Genomic DNA, 15,051 nt, shown 5'->3' on the forward strand with positions numbered 1-15,051 from the left:
TTTGTTAGATTGTTTGTTTATTAAGTGAAGTTTTCAAACTAATTTCGAGAGGAGCACGTGATATGATTGACTGCAGCTGGCCACTCATCTACATTCACTAGTTAGCCAATCAGATTAACCCCAACTCACTATAAGTAGCCTAGCTAGAACTACTCTCTTATCTTCGTTTTCCGAAGAAACCCCCCATCCACCCCTTCTCCTCCTTTCTCCCTTTACCACGGGGAGCTCTCGAGAACCACCTGATCTCGTACTCCCCGCATATGCTCTATGGACCAGGCGGGAGCCCTGGGCTCACCTATCTCAGGGTTCTCTCCCGGGACAGCATGCCAAACCTGCTAACAGTTGTCAAACAATATCTAAGTGTGAACTCTTGAATTTATTGTAGAGCTTATTCATATAGTTGGAAGTTTTCTTAAAATATGTACTTTGGTGTTCTGGGTGTTGATATGAAATGTTGATATTCAACATTTCACTAAATATTATAGCAAAATTTTTATTCAATCCTGTTTCCTACATTTACAAAATTTTTGAAGTCATAATTAAACAAATTATGAGGTTAAATAATAAAAAAAACAATACACAGTGCTGAACAGTATATTTTTAATAATTACATGAACTACATTTTTATATGTTTATTAAATGTATCTTGTTGCAACAAAACATGCGATGTATGTCTAAAAAAGCTTTAAATATAATTTCACTAAGCACTTTTTATTATTCTTTTAAGATTTTCAGGCTTGTGTTGTAGCATATTGATGAAAAGTGCCAGCAGGCATATATTTGCATACGTTTGGATGTGTTTTTGTATCTTTTGTTTATTTTGATGTTGGCTTTGCTTGAAAGGTACCCTTGGCTAACTGACTGTGTATTTTATTTATCAGGCGTTTGTTTACTCAAGTGTTTTTACCATCTGCGTGTGTCATTGTTTCCTTTTGGCCGGTTATTGTGCTTGTCAAATTATATTAAAATGTTTGCATTGATGATACATCTCTTTTCTCTCAGAACTCCCGGTATCAAACATATCAGCGCATGTGGAACTATATGTATTCAAAGCAGCCCAGTGTCTTCGTGAAGAGCACAGAGGAGGGCATCGCGCGAGTCGTAAACTCCAAATATGCCTTTCTCCTGGAGAGCACCATGAATGAGTACCACCGCAGCCTCAACTGCAACCTCACCCAGATCGGAGGACTGCTGGACACAAAGGGTTACGGCATCGGCATGCCTCTGGGTGAGAGTAACCATAGAAAATGTTGTCAGCTCATCCATACATTTGTAAGAAATAGAAGAATACCTTGCTTATTTACACTCTTATAGAAAGTACAGAATCATGTTTTGAAACCTTAAAAGATGTAAAGACAGGACATAAAAATTGGCTGAAAGCCAGGCGTATTAACAAAAACACTATTAAAAGAAAAAGTCAACACATTTACTCATACAAGAAAAAGTACTGAAGGTATAGTTCACTCAGAAGTAAAACTGTTGTCATCAATTTCAGCACTCTCACCCAACATTTATGAGATTCTATTTTTTTCTGCTGAACACAAAAAGAAGATATTTTGAAGAATGTTGGAAACCATTTCCATAGGACTTTCTATTATGGATGTCAGGGGCTATAATTTTCCAACATTCAGAAGTTCAAACAAAGTTCACCTTCTGGTATAACTTCTAACACTTCTGGTATAACTTCTAATACAGATGTGCACATGAATTTACACACGTATATTACTATAATACAATTTATATAATTTCTGGAAACAAGTTCTACAAAAAACGTTCTGAATAACTTTTGGGTTCAGCAGAAAAAAAGAAACCTCATAATAGTTTGGAATTCTTTGAGAGTTAGAAAATGGTGAGTATACAGTATATAAACTTTTGAATGAACTACTGTATAGCTTTAGGCTCATTACAGTCTTGTGATGTAGCATTTGCACCAAAACTAACAGGCACACAACATCATAAGACGTTAATATTAGGTGAGATTTAGATCGTGACGTCAGGTGACCAAAATTCAGTCTAGCCAATAACTCCATTAAATTACATTGATATTTGGTTGCTTTTAGGTTGTGTTGGAAAGTGACCAAAATCCAATATGATAGTCATAGTGGTAACTACACAACGACAAGGTGTAACATGATTAGACGTTGGTATTTGGTTAATTTTAGGTTGATTTGGACATTGGACATTAACACCGGCCTGACTTTGGGTTCTGAAGTCAACCTGATTTTCATTTCCAAACAAAATCCAACGTCCCCACGATGTTGAAGTACAATGTCAACATGACATCAGCCCTGTAGGTCACAGAACATGAACACACATAAAAAACACTTGAGCGTGAATAGTAGGACTAAAATGCCTAATGTTGTATACATTTCACAGGCAATTACAATTCTATTTTATTTTCTATTGTGTCATATATAATCTTGCACTTATAAACACTGACTCATAGGGTTGCATCCAACTGCAGCCACAAATAATTTGCATTCATTCATTTTCGGCTCAGTTCCTTTATTTATCAGGGGTCGGCACAGCAGAATGAACCGCCAACTTAACCTGCATATGTTTTATGCAGCGGATGCCTTTCTAGAAGCAACCCATCACTGGGTAACACCCATATTCACACACAGTACGAACAAATTATCTTACCCAATTCACCTATAGTACATGTCTTTGGACTTGTGGTGGACCTGAGCACCTGGAGGAAATCCACGCAAACAGGGGGAGAACATGCAAACTCCGCACAGAAATCCCAGATGACCCAGTTGTGGCTCGAACCAATGATCTTCTTGCTGTGAGGCAACAGAACTACCCACTGCGCCACCGCGCTGCCCCTAGTTTGCAGTGTGGAAAGAAAAATGTGTTTAATCATATATTTGCCAAAAATGCTTACTTTTACTTTGCGTACATACATGTCCATCTATCTGTCTACATGTTAACACTAAAATATTTTCTGATAAATCCTTTAACTGTTAAATATATTAATGCTTTGCCAATCATTATTACATACTCAGGTCTTTAGCAACCCAGTATATATCTAACATGATTAGATCTCTGAAATCATTGGTTTCAGCAAATGGAGCAGGGTTGTGTTTCCCAAACGCATAGTAAGCCTAAGTAGATCGTAAAAACAATTGTGCGACTGATTTTAATGTTATGGCCTGTTCCCCAAAAGCATCGTAACTTAAGTAGCATTTGAAAATCTTGAAGATCTTCGAGTATGCTGGGGTAATTGTTAAAACCCTATACGCATCATATGAAGACAAAGTAATGTTGACAATCGGCAGAATACACCTCAATCTTTATTCAAGAGCAGTCCCATACATAAATCTAATATATGCCATATACATTATATTTCAATGTTTATGTAAATATTTGGAATTCCAATGGTTAAAAAAATGTATGTAAATAGCCATGTTTACAATATTTTAAAATGTTAATATATGGCAAATATTTTATATAATTTATGTATGTAAATTTGCATAAATTGCAAAATATCAAATATGGGGTGGGGTTATAATTAAAGTTTGATACTTCATTGTACACTTTATTACACTCTTTTTAAAACAAATTAATAAATTTAAACAATAAAAAAGGGCAGAAAACAAAAAAAAACTAAAATACAAATAAATATTTTAATGAAATGACTCAACAACAATTAATTAAATATTTAAAATTAAGCGAATTATGCTTGAAAGACTGTGGAAAATAGATAAAAAATAATCTGGGAATGACTTGCATAGACTTGCACAAAGACCAACCCTAATCTGGATATCTTTTCCATTTCCAACTGATCCTTTTCTTGATAGCCATGATGTATGCAAAGTCAACAACACTTGTATTACAAGTCAATATCAACTTTAGTGAATCTACGGCTCCACCCTTTACGCACCAAACTACTGTGCTCAGTACCTCATTAAAAGGGTACCAAACAAAGTGATATATTATGACTAACTGTTTTGGCAACTAACAACTTCTGACCACTGACAACTTCTGATGATGGAAACAAAAGTAATTGTGTAAATGTGCCATAACTGCTGTAATCGTATAAAATCCCCCAAACATTTTGATAAGTTACAAAACAATAAAAATATATTTGACCTCCAAAATTATATTTATACTTTTCAGCTTGAAATGTTTGAGCAGATGATTTTTTAAATCACTGCTATCGTCAAAGCACAACTCATTCCATACAACTCAAAACTATTGATTCAATATCTTCAAAATCGCACAGGACACTAGCAGACATATACACTGTACTTTCAATAAAGTCCAGTACTTTTCTTGTCATATTTAATTAATACTGGTATAATTGGTAATCTATTAAAAACTCTAATCATTTTATTTTAAAAAAGCAAGTAACTGGGAGGGCAGCGAATGACATCTCTGTTGCATTTAAGGGATAATACGTTTTTGATTTATTTACTTATAAAGCTTCTGTGTGTCTGACCATATTACAAATGCTTAATGTATGCAATGAAGAAACAAGTATTTAAGACTGCACAGTTTCCGTTTTAAATGATAATGTGAACTTGATTTGATTATTGTCATCCAAGCTTGATGTTTATTATTCTTTTTTCCAGGTTCTCCTTTCAGAGATGAGCTCAGTCTGGCAGTGCTGCAGTTGCAGGAGAATAACAGGTTGGAGATTCTGAAGAGAAGATGGTGGGAGGGGGGACAGTGTCCCAAAGAGGAAGACCACCGAGCCAAAGGCAAGAACCCCAACACAGTATTCTCCTCCAATAATAGGCTCATGCCTGCTGAAAAATCCAGTTGGAACTGGCAGTTTTGCACTGAGCAAGAAACAATGTTTCAAATGCAGTTTGTACAAGGTCATTAAAAACATTTAGACAGATTGAATTTTCACTTGGAAGGCATTTGCAAACTGGTTTGAAAAATAGATTTACGTTGAACAAACAGTCGAAAATGTGTTTATGTTGTTTCCACTCTGTAAAAAAAGCTGCAAATTTACTTTACAGGAACAAATGTGAGTAAACCCTGTTCATAATAGTAAATACATTACCTAAGATTAACTACAGTTTTTCTAACTCACTTTTAATTTCTCAAATTCTCCTTGAAATTTGCCGAAGAGTAAGCGCATTTCTCAAAACCTCTGGTACATTAAGCAAAACAGCATGGATTACCTGCAAGACCCAGTCTCTTGCTTAAAATTCTCAGTTCATTGGTCAAAAAGTTATATCTGTATGAATGAACACATCAGAGCCATTGGAATGACCAGTCTTTGTGTCATTGTGTATAGATAAGTCAGTCAAATTACTTGGTCATTTTGTCAATATAACAGTGTCCTCTGGAGGGATGTTCTGATGTAAACTTTGACTACAGTTTGGATGACAAATATTTGTAGAATTTTTGGCTACACCTTTGTGTATGTGGAAGTTGATAGCAAGAGACTGGACAAGATTCACATTTATGCTTTTACTCTTCGTACTGTAATTTGTTGGCAGACCATGTCATTGTGATACAGAAAGAAAATGACAGCACTAGCACAAAAACAAACAAGTCGAAATGTGAATGTCGGATAGTCTCCTTTGATAAACACCTACGTTAGAGAAAGCCAAGATTCACTTGGAAGAAATTTACCAATTCACCACAGCTTTTTTTTGTCGTCAATCCCAGTTGTAAGAGTAACAAATAATAACTTGACTTCTAGTTGATCATTTGGAAAAGATAAAGCAGGAAGCATTGAAAATGAATCCAAAGAATCTTGATGAACTCCGGGAGTCCTGCAAGAATGCATTCTTCGGCATTCCAGATGACTTTATTTATAAGTCATTTGAGTCATCGCATAGATGGATGCAGTCGTCCAAGCTCATGGGAGTCAGACACAATATTAATTCTTTTTCCACTCCAACAAGACTTTTTATTCTATACTGTACATATTTTCTGTTAAGTGACAAGACTTTTGTCTGAGCAAAGTCACACCTTACTGTCCTAATTAATTAATAAAAGGCATAATCATATTTTATTATGGTAAAATAAGTGTATCTAGAGGCCTTGCCTTTCATATAAGTCATGTCTGATACCAAATGATCAACTAGAAGTTAATTTGTTGTTCCTAAACTTGGATAGGCATCAAGACTTTTGTCAGGCAATGTATAGAAAAATGCATTATGACAAAATATTATGACAACTTGTTCAAGCATTTTCCATGTAAAGAACTAATGCTTAAATGCTGTTGCCATTATAATACATTTTGATCAACATGACATAAGCAATTGATAATGTAGAAAACATCACAGAATTGTACATAACCATTTGCATGGATTATAATCAAAGCATTTGCAACTTGTTCAAAGAAATGAGAAACTGATTTTTTGATGTCCACATTTGGCACAATGATGTGAAGATTGAACAGGTATTTTGAGAATTTCAGTTCTGATTTGAGATCTGTACCAAAGCGACTAAGAAAAAGTCTATTTGTAAAGTGTGATCCTTTCATCCTAGTTTGTCAGAACACTAACAAACAGAAATGTTTATAATAAGCACACTGTTAGCGATTTTTGCAAATTACACAGAATTTAACAGTAACATGAACTGTATTTTACTGTAGGACAGTTTTGCGGTATGTTACTGTATTTTAAAGCCGCATTGTGAAAATTACGGTATATTTTACAGTAAAGTTATGCAATACTATAAATGCATATAGAGCAAGCTAAATTATAGCAGTATTTTTGCTGTAATTAATTTACAGTAAGTTACTGGTTAACTGCTGTCAGTAAGTTACTGTAGATTCTACAGAAAATTGTTAACAGCGTAGATCGAAAACACGTGTTCATATTTTTTACTTTTATCTTTTTCTTTACGTCTACGTTTAAAGGTGAAGTAGGTGATTGTCAGAAAGATTTTTTGTTGTGCTGGATGAAAGTTTCTTCACATTCCAATAGTAATGATTAAAGTCAATGATCTAAATGTATTCATATGTATTTAAATAATTAAATATAATAAAAATGTGTCAGGCTGAAAGTTTCAATAATACTGATAAGTAGCTCCTATGCTTGTTCAGGGCAACTCGTTTTGCCCTGGACGGAATTAACCCCCTTTCCACCTAAGTACACTTAAACTTGAATCAATATCAAGAGTCAGTCGGATCCCTAAAATACAATTAGTGTGCCCAATGCTCCATCTCAACTGTATTTTAGTCCGTCTACTGACCTGACATAGGAAGTGCGGAAACAAGGATACAACATAATCTACTACAATGAATAATTACAGAGTAAGCAAAATATGTTCAAACATAATTTAATAGTCAGGTAAATATGTATTATGCCAATTATTAAGTCAATTCATAAACAATCAATACAAAACATCAAATTCTCAAAGATAGATCTAAGATCAAAAGATGCATACCTGACTTCAAAATATACATAGTATATGTATATAGTATGTAGAGCATGAGAGCTCCACACTACGGGCTGATCTGGTTACAGAATCGACCCCGAACATCTTGAAACTGTCCCTTAAGTAGTCAAACCAAGAATCTTGTTCAAGGAGGGGGGTTTGTGGAATAACAAAATGCATTTGCATTTAGTGGCATGTTAGATCTGAAGAGTTTCTACCTATATGGAACAAATGGTAATTTGAATCGAAGCCCCCTAGGTATGGGGCACACTCTTAGCAGTGGGTCAAAAGATACCTGGAGTTATAAATCTATTATTTTGATTATGTCTATTTCTGAGCGAATGAGACCATTACACTGAGATATTTCAAATGATATCAAACATGATGCAAAAAGTCACTTGCATTGATACAGAACATTCATAGTTTGAGATGACCATGGCATTCTGTGTGAGTAAACATGACCTTTTTGTGAGTTGGTTGAGGGGGAAGAGTAAGGAAAGGGAAGGGAGTGCGGGAGAAAGCTTTTTCCGCATTCTTGCTCCATGGGGTGTGAATGTAGATGTTTGCATTGTCCATGTGAATACATAAAAATATCTGTGATATCTCAAATCTTACCCTAATGGATAGCCTTATCCAGGAAGTTTATCAAGGAAGTGTACTGTACTAAGTTTAGCAAGGAAGAATCATGATCTCTATTTAAACCCCCAAAAAACTGATTCTTAAGTCATTCAAAAGTGCACCTACTTTTAGATGTTAATTGCTATTTGGGGCGACATGAAACCTAAATTAACACATTTTTGTGAGAACACATTTCACTTGTTTTGCCTGTAACTCGTGATTACCCTATGCACATTTTAGCTCATTTTGCCACGTTTATAACTTTTCTGTTTGTAGTGAACAATTTTAAAAGTGTTTAATTGATTTTTGCAGGTCTTGGGATGGAGAACATTGGCGGTATATTTGTGGTGTTGATCTGCGGCCTGATTATTGCTGTATTTGTGGCTGTGATGGAGTTTGTGTGGTCCACGCGTCGATCAGCAGAAACAGACGAGGTACGGCCTCTCTCCTGCGACCGCCAATATCACAGTCACACTACAGTAGGTTACTAAAGCAACCCGCCGGCTCCTCGCGTTAGTGTGTCCTGTAGTGAAGTCTGTGGTTGTGTTTCGCTGTGCATGTCTACGTGTGTATTGTATGTGTATATTTATACTTGTCTCAAAAATTTGAAATAAGATTTCGTCTCTTATGCTGACTTTAGATTTATTTATATGTTCAAAAATTAAAATGTTTACTAACGTACGTACATCATAAATATTATAATCATTTGATACGAGTGATTTCTTTTTTTGTACATTTGGAATCATTTGTTCCTTTAGTGCAATTAGTTTTCAGCAGCTGTTACTCCAGTCTTCAGTGCCACATAATCCTTCAGAAATCAGTCTAATGTGCATATTAATTCATGCTTAACTAATGCACAGATAATCATGAGTTAATGTCTTGAATGATGGTGGGCTTAGTGGGTCAAAGCTGTGCGTTATGACTCCCAGTTGTGCACTTCATTTAATCAGCAGCTAATGATTTGCAAAGATATCATTATGTTATGACTTTACTTGTTGAGGCGTTTGACTTTTTAATAAATAGCAATTAATGTATTACTTATGCTGGACTCACACTGCAGGAGTTTTAGGCTAATTTCGCACAGATCATCTGCTAATGTGAGGCATTAAAATTCACTCATGATTTCTGTGAATGTGTTGAGCTTAAATTAATGCACAATAAAGCATCTATAATTTATGAAGGCATTACCATTTAACAATGTAATCAATGCATCAGTGTATCATAGTTTCCACAAATAATTAAGCAGCACACTTACTCACTATCAGGGGTCACCATAGTGGAGTGAGTCGTCAATTACTCTGACATATGTTTTATGGGTAGGATGCCCTTCTAGCTCCGATCCAGTACTAGGAAACGCTCATACACACTCTCATTTAAACACACATTCATTTACTATGGCCAATTTAGTTTACCCAATTCACCTATACTGCTTGTCTTTGGACTGTGGGGGGAAAAGAAGAATACCTGAAGGAAACCCACATAAACATGGGGAGAGTATGCAAACTCTGTGAACACTGAGTCACCTTGCCGCCCTTGAGCAGCACAATTGTTTACAAATTGATAACAATGTTAAATGTTTTGTGACTAGCAAATTAGCCTAATATTTCCCAGTACTGGGTTGCAGCTGGAAGGACATTCCCTGTGTAAAACATATGCTGGATAAGTTGGCAGTTCATTCCGCTGTGGCAACTCTTTGATGATTAAAGGGAATTGGCCAAAGCAAAATGAATGAATCAAATTAGCCTAATGTGACGAGCACAAGGCTCGAACCCGGGTCTTTGGTGTAGTAGACTAGTGTTTTACCGTTCAGCCACAGGAAGAGCTGGTGAACCCAATCGCCAAGGCACAAGGTCTAGTTCAAAAAGCTGTTTATTTAAGAAATCCAAAATCAACAAAAAGCACCCAGGCAAAAACATAGGAAGTAGTTAACCAACATAGTTCTCCGTAGAGCAAAGGGTACTTTAATCAAAAACACAATTGATTAAAGGTAGTAACATGAGGACTTGCGGCAACAGTGGTAGCACAAACTCAAAAACAAAGTAACAAGTGAAGACAAGAGGGTAGAATAAATAGGCTAGACTAACAAGACACAGCTGAACAGAATTAACACAAATGAACCCAAAACAGAAACACTGGGGAAAATGGCGACATCTTGTGGAGAAAACAAACAATAGCTCAGAATATGACACCTAATGTAATGATTTCTTTTTCCAGAGATGGGTTGGAGCTGGAAGAGCATTCGCTGCATAAAACATGTGCTGGATAAGTTGGCGGTTCATTCCGCTGTGGCGACCCCGGATTAATTTAGGGACTAAGCCGAAAAGAAAACGAATTAATGATTTCTGAAAGATCATGTGACACTCAAGAATGGAGGGACAACTGCTGGAAATTCAGTGTTACATCACAGGAATAATTGCATTTTAAAATAGATTTCAATGGAACGCAACTATTTTACATTTGCAATAATAATTCACAGTATTACTGTCACTATGACTAATAATTAGCAAATATATAAAAGATTATTAATCAACATATTTGAAAGGATCATGTGACATTGAAGAAATTATGGAAAAACTATTCAGCTTTAGATAACTTGTACTATTAATTAGGTTACTATTAATAATGAAATTTTACAACATTAATGTTTTTCATATATTTTTGATGAATAAATCTAGCAATAATAACTATAAGTTCTGTCATAACAGCTCTCTGAGAGATTTAGTATGGTAATGGATATGTTGATGTGTTTGGTTTTGGTGACGTAGATCTGCTATGCTGCTGCTGCTTTGATTATTGTGGCAGTATATTCATAGACATGCAGTCAGAAAATATAACACACTGCTGCTCCTGCAAACATAATATACATGTAATCCCCCAAACAAGGCAGCAAAATATGAAAACAAAACAATCAAATGAAACTAATGAATAAACAACTAATAAAAAAAACATTAGTAACTTACATTTATCAACTGTTGACTGAAATATACATGAAGTAAACATCCCCCAAAACAAGCAGATCTATCCCAAGACATGTTTTTGCTACCATGGGCTATGAGACAGTATTAATGCCTTAACACTAGTGGACTAGGCTATGTGTGAGCCTTGGCTACTTCACCCACCGGCTTAGCTCTAGTGAAAGACAATATGAGCTCAGGCTATCTTGCCAACTGGCTTAGCATTAAAACACACACTGTCCTTGTTACAAAATATCACATAACAGGCTGATAGAAATAAATAATTATCCCACCAACAACCTGAGCCAGTATAAATGAAAACTATTATTATATCATTGCCTTTTTTATATTGAGATAACAAACAGCATTGACAGTTTACAAAGTAACTATGTGTATAATCTTTTTAAATTAAAATGTTTTCTCAGAGAGAGCAGACACAATTTTCAATGCTTCACATCATATCAGTGAGGGAAAATGACATCATTATCCATGCTTCTCGTCTGCCTTTATCGGTGTAGTAGCTTCCATCTTTGCACCACTTACTCCCAACACATCTGGCAATATACGCTGTGAAACTAATTCTTTATATTGCATGTCTTTTAATTATTTTTTAGAAGTCTTTTACTGCAACTCCAGTTTTAAAGGATTCTATTTCAAACAGGTCATCTTTACGGCAGTGATCAAACTGTTCTGTGCTTGGAGACAGTGCGAAGGCAGTCAAATCAAATTCATGTTAACACTATTTGCTACTCCCTCTCAACCCGAAAAGAAAGCAGCCAAACAAATAATAAATTGAAATGACTTACCCACTGTGCATCCTCAAAAAGGGTTCATGAACCAATAATATGTTTTTTGATGGAAAAAAACAAAGGACGAATCCCCGCATTATGTTACGACCCTGGTCTAGGGTGACAATGAAGAAACAGAAAAGATACAACGGGACAAATAAAATATGTTGTAGGAAGCCCTTGGAGTTGGTTCCATTTATTTATAACCAAATAATAAAATAAAGCCAATACCTCGGAAAGGACCCCCAGAAAATAACAAAAATGTCACCTAACTAAACACCCAAATGAAACTAAATAAACCTAACAAAAAATATAATACTTTCCTATCTCCCTAAATAAATACATATAAAAAACAGGAGAAAATTCATTCATTTTCTTTTTGGCTTAGTGTCTTTATTAATCAGGGGTCGCCACAGCGGAATGAACCACCAACTTATCCAGCATATTATTTACGCATCGGATGCCCTTCCAGCTGCAACCCATCACTGGGAAACACCCATACACTCCTGCATTGCAGGAGAAAATATTTTACAAACGAAAAGTGTGGCATCCAAGCCCTACTGCACAACCAGAATTATCACTTGCAACCTATTTTACCACACCCCGCTCCACACCTGTTTCACTCCTGCTGATATTGAAAAATGCGCCGGGTCACTGCAGCCAATCCCAGGGCACATCGCTTGCGTAATTCAGTTGGAGCCTATAGAGAGGGAAAGTGCAGGAGAGACAGCCATGAGGGGAAGAGAGCACATGAGGAGAAGAGAGGGACACAAACAGTAGGCACAATGGTTAGTGTGATTTCACCAAGTAGGATATGTTTCTGGATTACCATCTATGTTGATCCAGGAACAACATTCCAATCAGCCAATCAGAATTAAGGGAACCAGTTACCATTTATGTTAAGTTTAGGCTTACGGTTAGGTTTATGCACTTCTACATGATTGTTATCCAACTATTATTGCTCTCTGATTATTATACAGTTATGGGTTTAGGGGTAGGGAATAAGTATGGATTACATATTCAAACAAAAATTATGTTCCAGGATCAACATACAGTTGAAGTCAGAATTATTAAGCCCCCTGAATTATAAGCCCCCCCCTGTTTATTTTTCCCCAAATTTCTGTTTGATTGAGAGAAGATTTTTTTCAACACATTTCTGAACATAATAGTTTTAATAACTAATTTCTAATAAATGATCAATTTTATCTTCGCCATGATGACAGTAAATAATATTTTACAAGATATTTTTCAAGACACGTCTATACAGCTTAAAGTGACATTTAAAGGCCTAACTAGGTTAATTAGGCAGGTTAGGGTAATTAGGCAAGTTATTGTATAAAGATGGTTTGTTTTGTGGACAATCAGAAAAAAATAAATATCTTAAAGGGGCTTATCATTTTGACCTTAAAATGGTTTTATAAAAATACAAACTGCTTTTATTCTAGCCCAAATAAAACAAATAAGACTTTCTCCAGAAGAAAAAATATTATCAGACATACTGGGAAAAATTCCTTGCCATGTTGTACATAATTCGGAAATATTTTAAAAAGAAAAAAAAAATCAAAGGGGGGCAAATAATTCTGACTTCAACTGTTGGACGTTAATCCAGGATTGAATCGTACTTGATGAAATCACACCCACCCAGGCGCAACAGTGAAAAACATGAATGGTTGTTGACACTCACAAAATGAAATCCAACATATGAATAGAGCCCATAGAGAAAATTAACCAAACATTCAGTCAACATGGTTCAAAGCAGGGTCATCGCTAGACCCCATTTATCAAAGCATGTGCCACAGTATAAATATGCTGAGCTCCAGTAAAAGCTTCGAGTTATGATTTACTTTATATGCAAGTGTATTTATTCAGAGTGGTTATCCCTGAATAAAGACGATTTTGAAATGCTTGTGAAATGTAGGTGACAGCAACCAATCACATGTGCCATATAGTTGATGTAGGAGCAGATAAGCCATGACCTATCAGTCTCCACACTAATGGTTTCATGGCAGAACTTTGTAAAGACTAGAAAAATCATATTATTGTTATATTTAAAAAATACTCTTAGTGTGTACTGTATGTAGTACAAAAGCTGACACTGGAGGGATATCGTTTTAAATGGTACATCCTAGGTACATATCAGTACTGAAAATTTAAAAATATATACTGTACTCTGTACTTTTTAGGTACTTATATGTACCTTCAAGTTACCAATATAGACCCTTTTACAGTAGGTACTAACCTGTACTGTACCTTAAAGGCCTCCGTGACAGCATTTGTGTCTTTGTTTCTAAGAGTGTATCTATAAAACATGCAGTACTTCTTTTGTGTATTCTTCTCTGGAATATATAATCTTTCTTTTCAAGCATTTAACACTTTTTCCTAAATGTTCAGGTATCCGTATGTCAGGAGATGTTGACAGAATTTCGTAACGCCGTCTCCTGCAAGAAAAGCTCTCGTCTACGCCGCCGCCGGCCTCTGTCCAGCTCTCTGGCCCTCCGGCATCCAACCCGCATCACTTTGGGGGCTCCACGGCCCCTGCGCCTTGTGAGAGAGATGCGCCTTAGCAACGGAAAGCTCTACAGTGGCACTGGACCCCTCACAGGAGGTTCAGGGCCTGGAGGAGGCCCCACAGACATGGGTCCTGGCCCTCAGCGGCTCCTAGAGGACCCATTAGGAGCCAACAGCACGCCTACAGTGGCCCTTGGGCCCCCCGCAGTGACAGTGCCTCTGCCACGGGGCTGCACTCACGTGCGCATCTGCCAGGAGTGCCGGCGGATCCAGAGTCTCCGCACAACTTCATGCACACGAATCCCTCCCTCCTCTGCCCCCTTGCCCCGCCTGGCTCCACCCCCTCCACACTCATCCTCTAATACAGACAGCGAAGGGGGAGGAGGCTTGAGCCCGTGCCGAATAGGACACTCTCCTCCGGCTAAAGGCTGCCCTTTACCACCACCTCAGTCTAGCAACAACACAGACCTAATGGGGGAACAAAAATGAGAACAGACAAACTAACAAACAAAAGTATGACACGTTTTTGCAATATTCGCCTCCATGTTCGAAATCACAGACAAATGCGCTTTCCATCTTTTCCTTGGTACAAAAAATTGATCCTTTTCTTTTGGATAGCCATGTGTCATTTCAATGATTCTTTTGTACTACTGAATGATGTACTATAACACTGACTGAGTATGAAATGATTGTACGCCTCAGACACAGGGGGCAGATGTTAAATGTGATTCTGATCAGGCAGCACACAGACATCTGACGAAGACTCTCCTTCCCTTTCCCTGACTGAAATCTCTCTCTGTTTGGATAGAGGTCAAACACAGGAAGTAGCA

The 15,051-nt window shown here is 36.6% G+C and overlaps 1 protein-coding gene across 2 annotated transcripts in view; it reads left to right on the forward strand.

The window, feature by feature from the left end:
• grik5 (glutamate receptor, ionotropic, kainate 5) overlaps positions 1 to 15,051 on the forward strand; it is a 183,693-nt gene extending 168,642 nt beyond the window's left edge. Inside the window, exons 18-21 of one of the 2 annotated variants that reach the window (XM_056475318.1) lie at positions 1,003 to 1,228; positions 4,578 to 4,706; positions 8,284 to 8,450; positions 14,105 to 15,051. In XM_056475318.1, the coding sequence (XP_056331293.1) occupies positions 1,003 to 1,228; positions 4,578 to 4,706; positions 8,284 to 8,450; positions 14,105 to 14,710 (1,128 nt within the window). In that variant the 3' untranslated portion in view covers positions 14,711 to 15,051. The remainder of the gene's footprint in view (positions 1 to 1,002; positions 1,229 to 4,577; positions 4,707 to 8,283; positions 8,451 to 14,104) is intronic. The other variant, XM_056475319.1, reaches the window with a different exon arrangement.

The sequence above is a fragment of the Danio aesculapii genome, chromosome 16 (genome assembly GCF_903798145.1).
Source record: "Danio aesculapii chromosome 16, fDanAes4.1, whole genome shotgun sequence".
Taxonomy (NCBI): domain Eukaryota; kingdom Metazoa; phylum Chordata; class Actinopteri; order Cypriniformes; family Danionidae; genus Danio; species Danio aesculapii.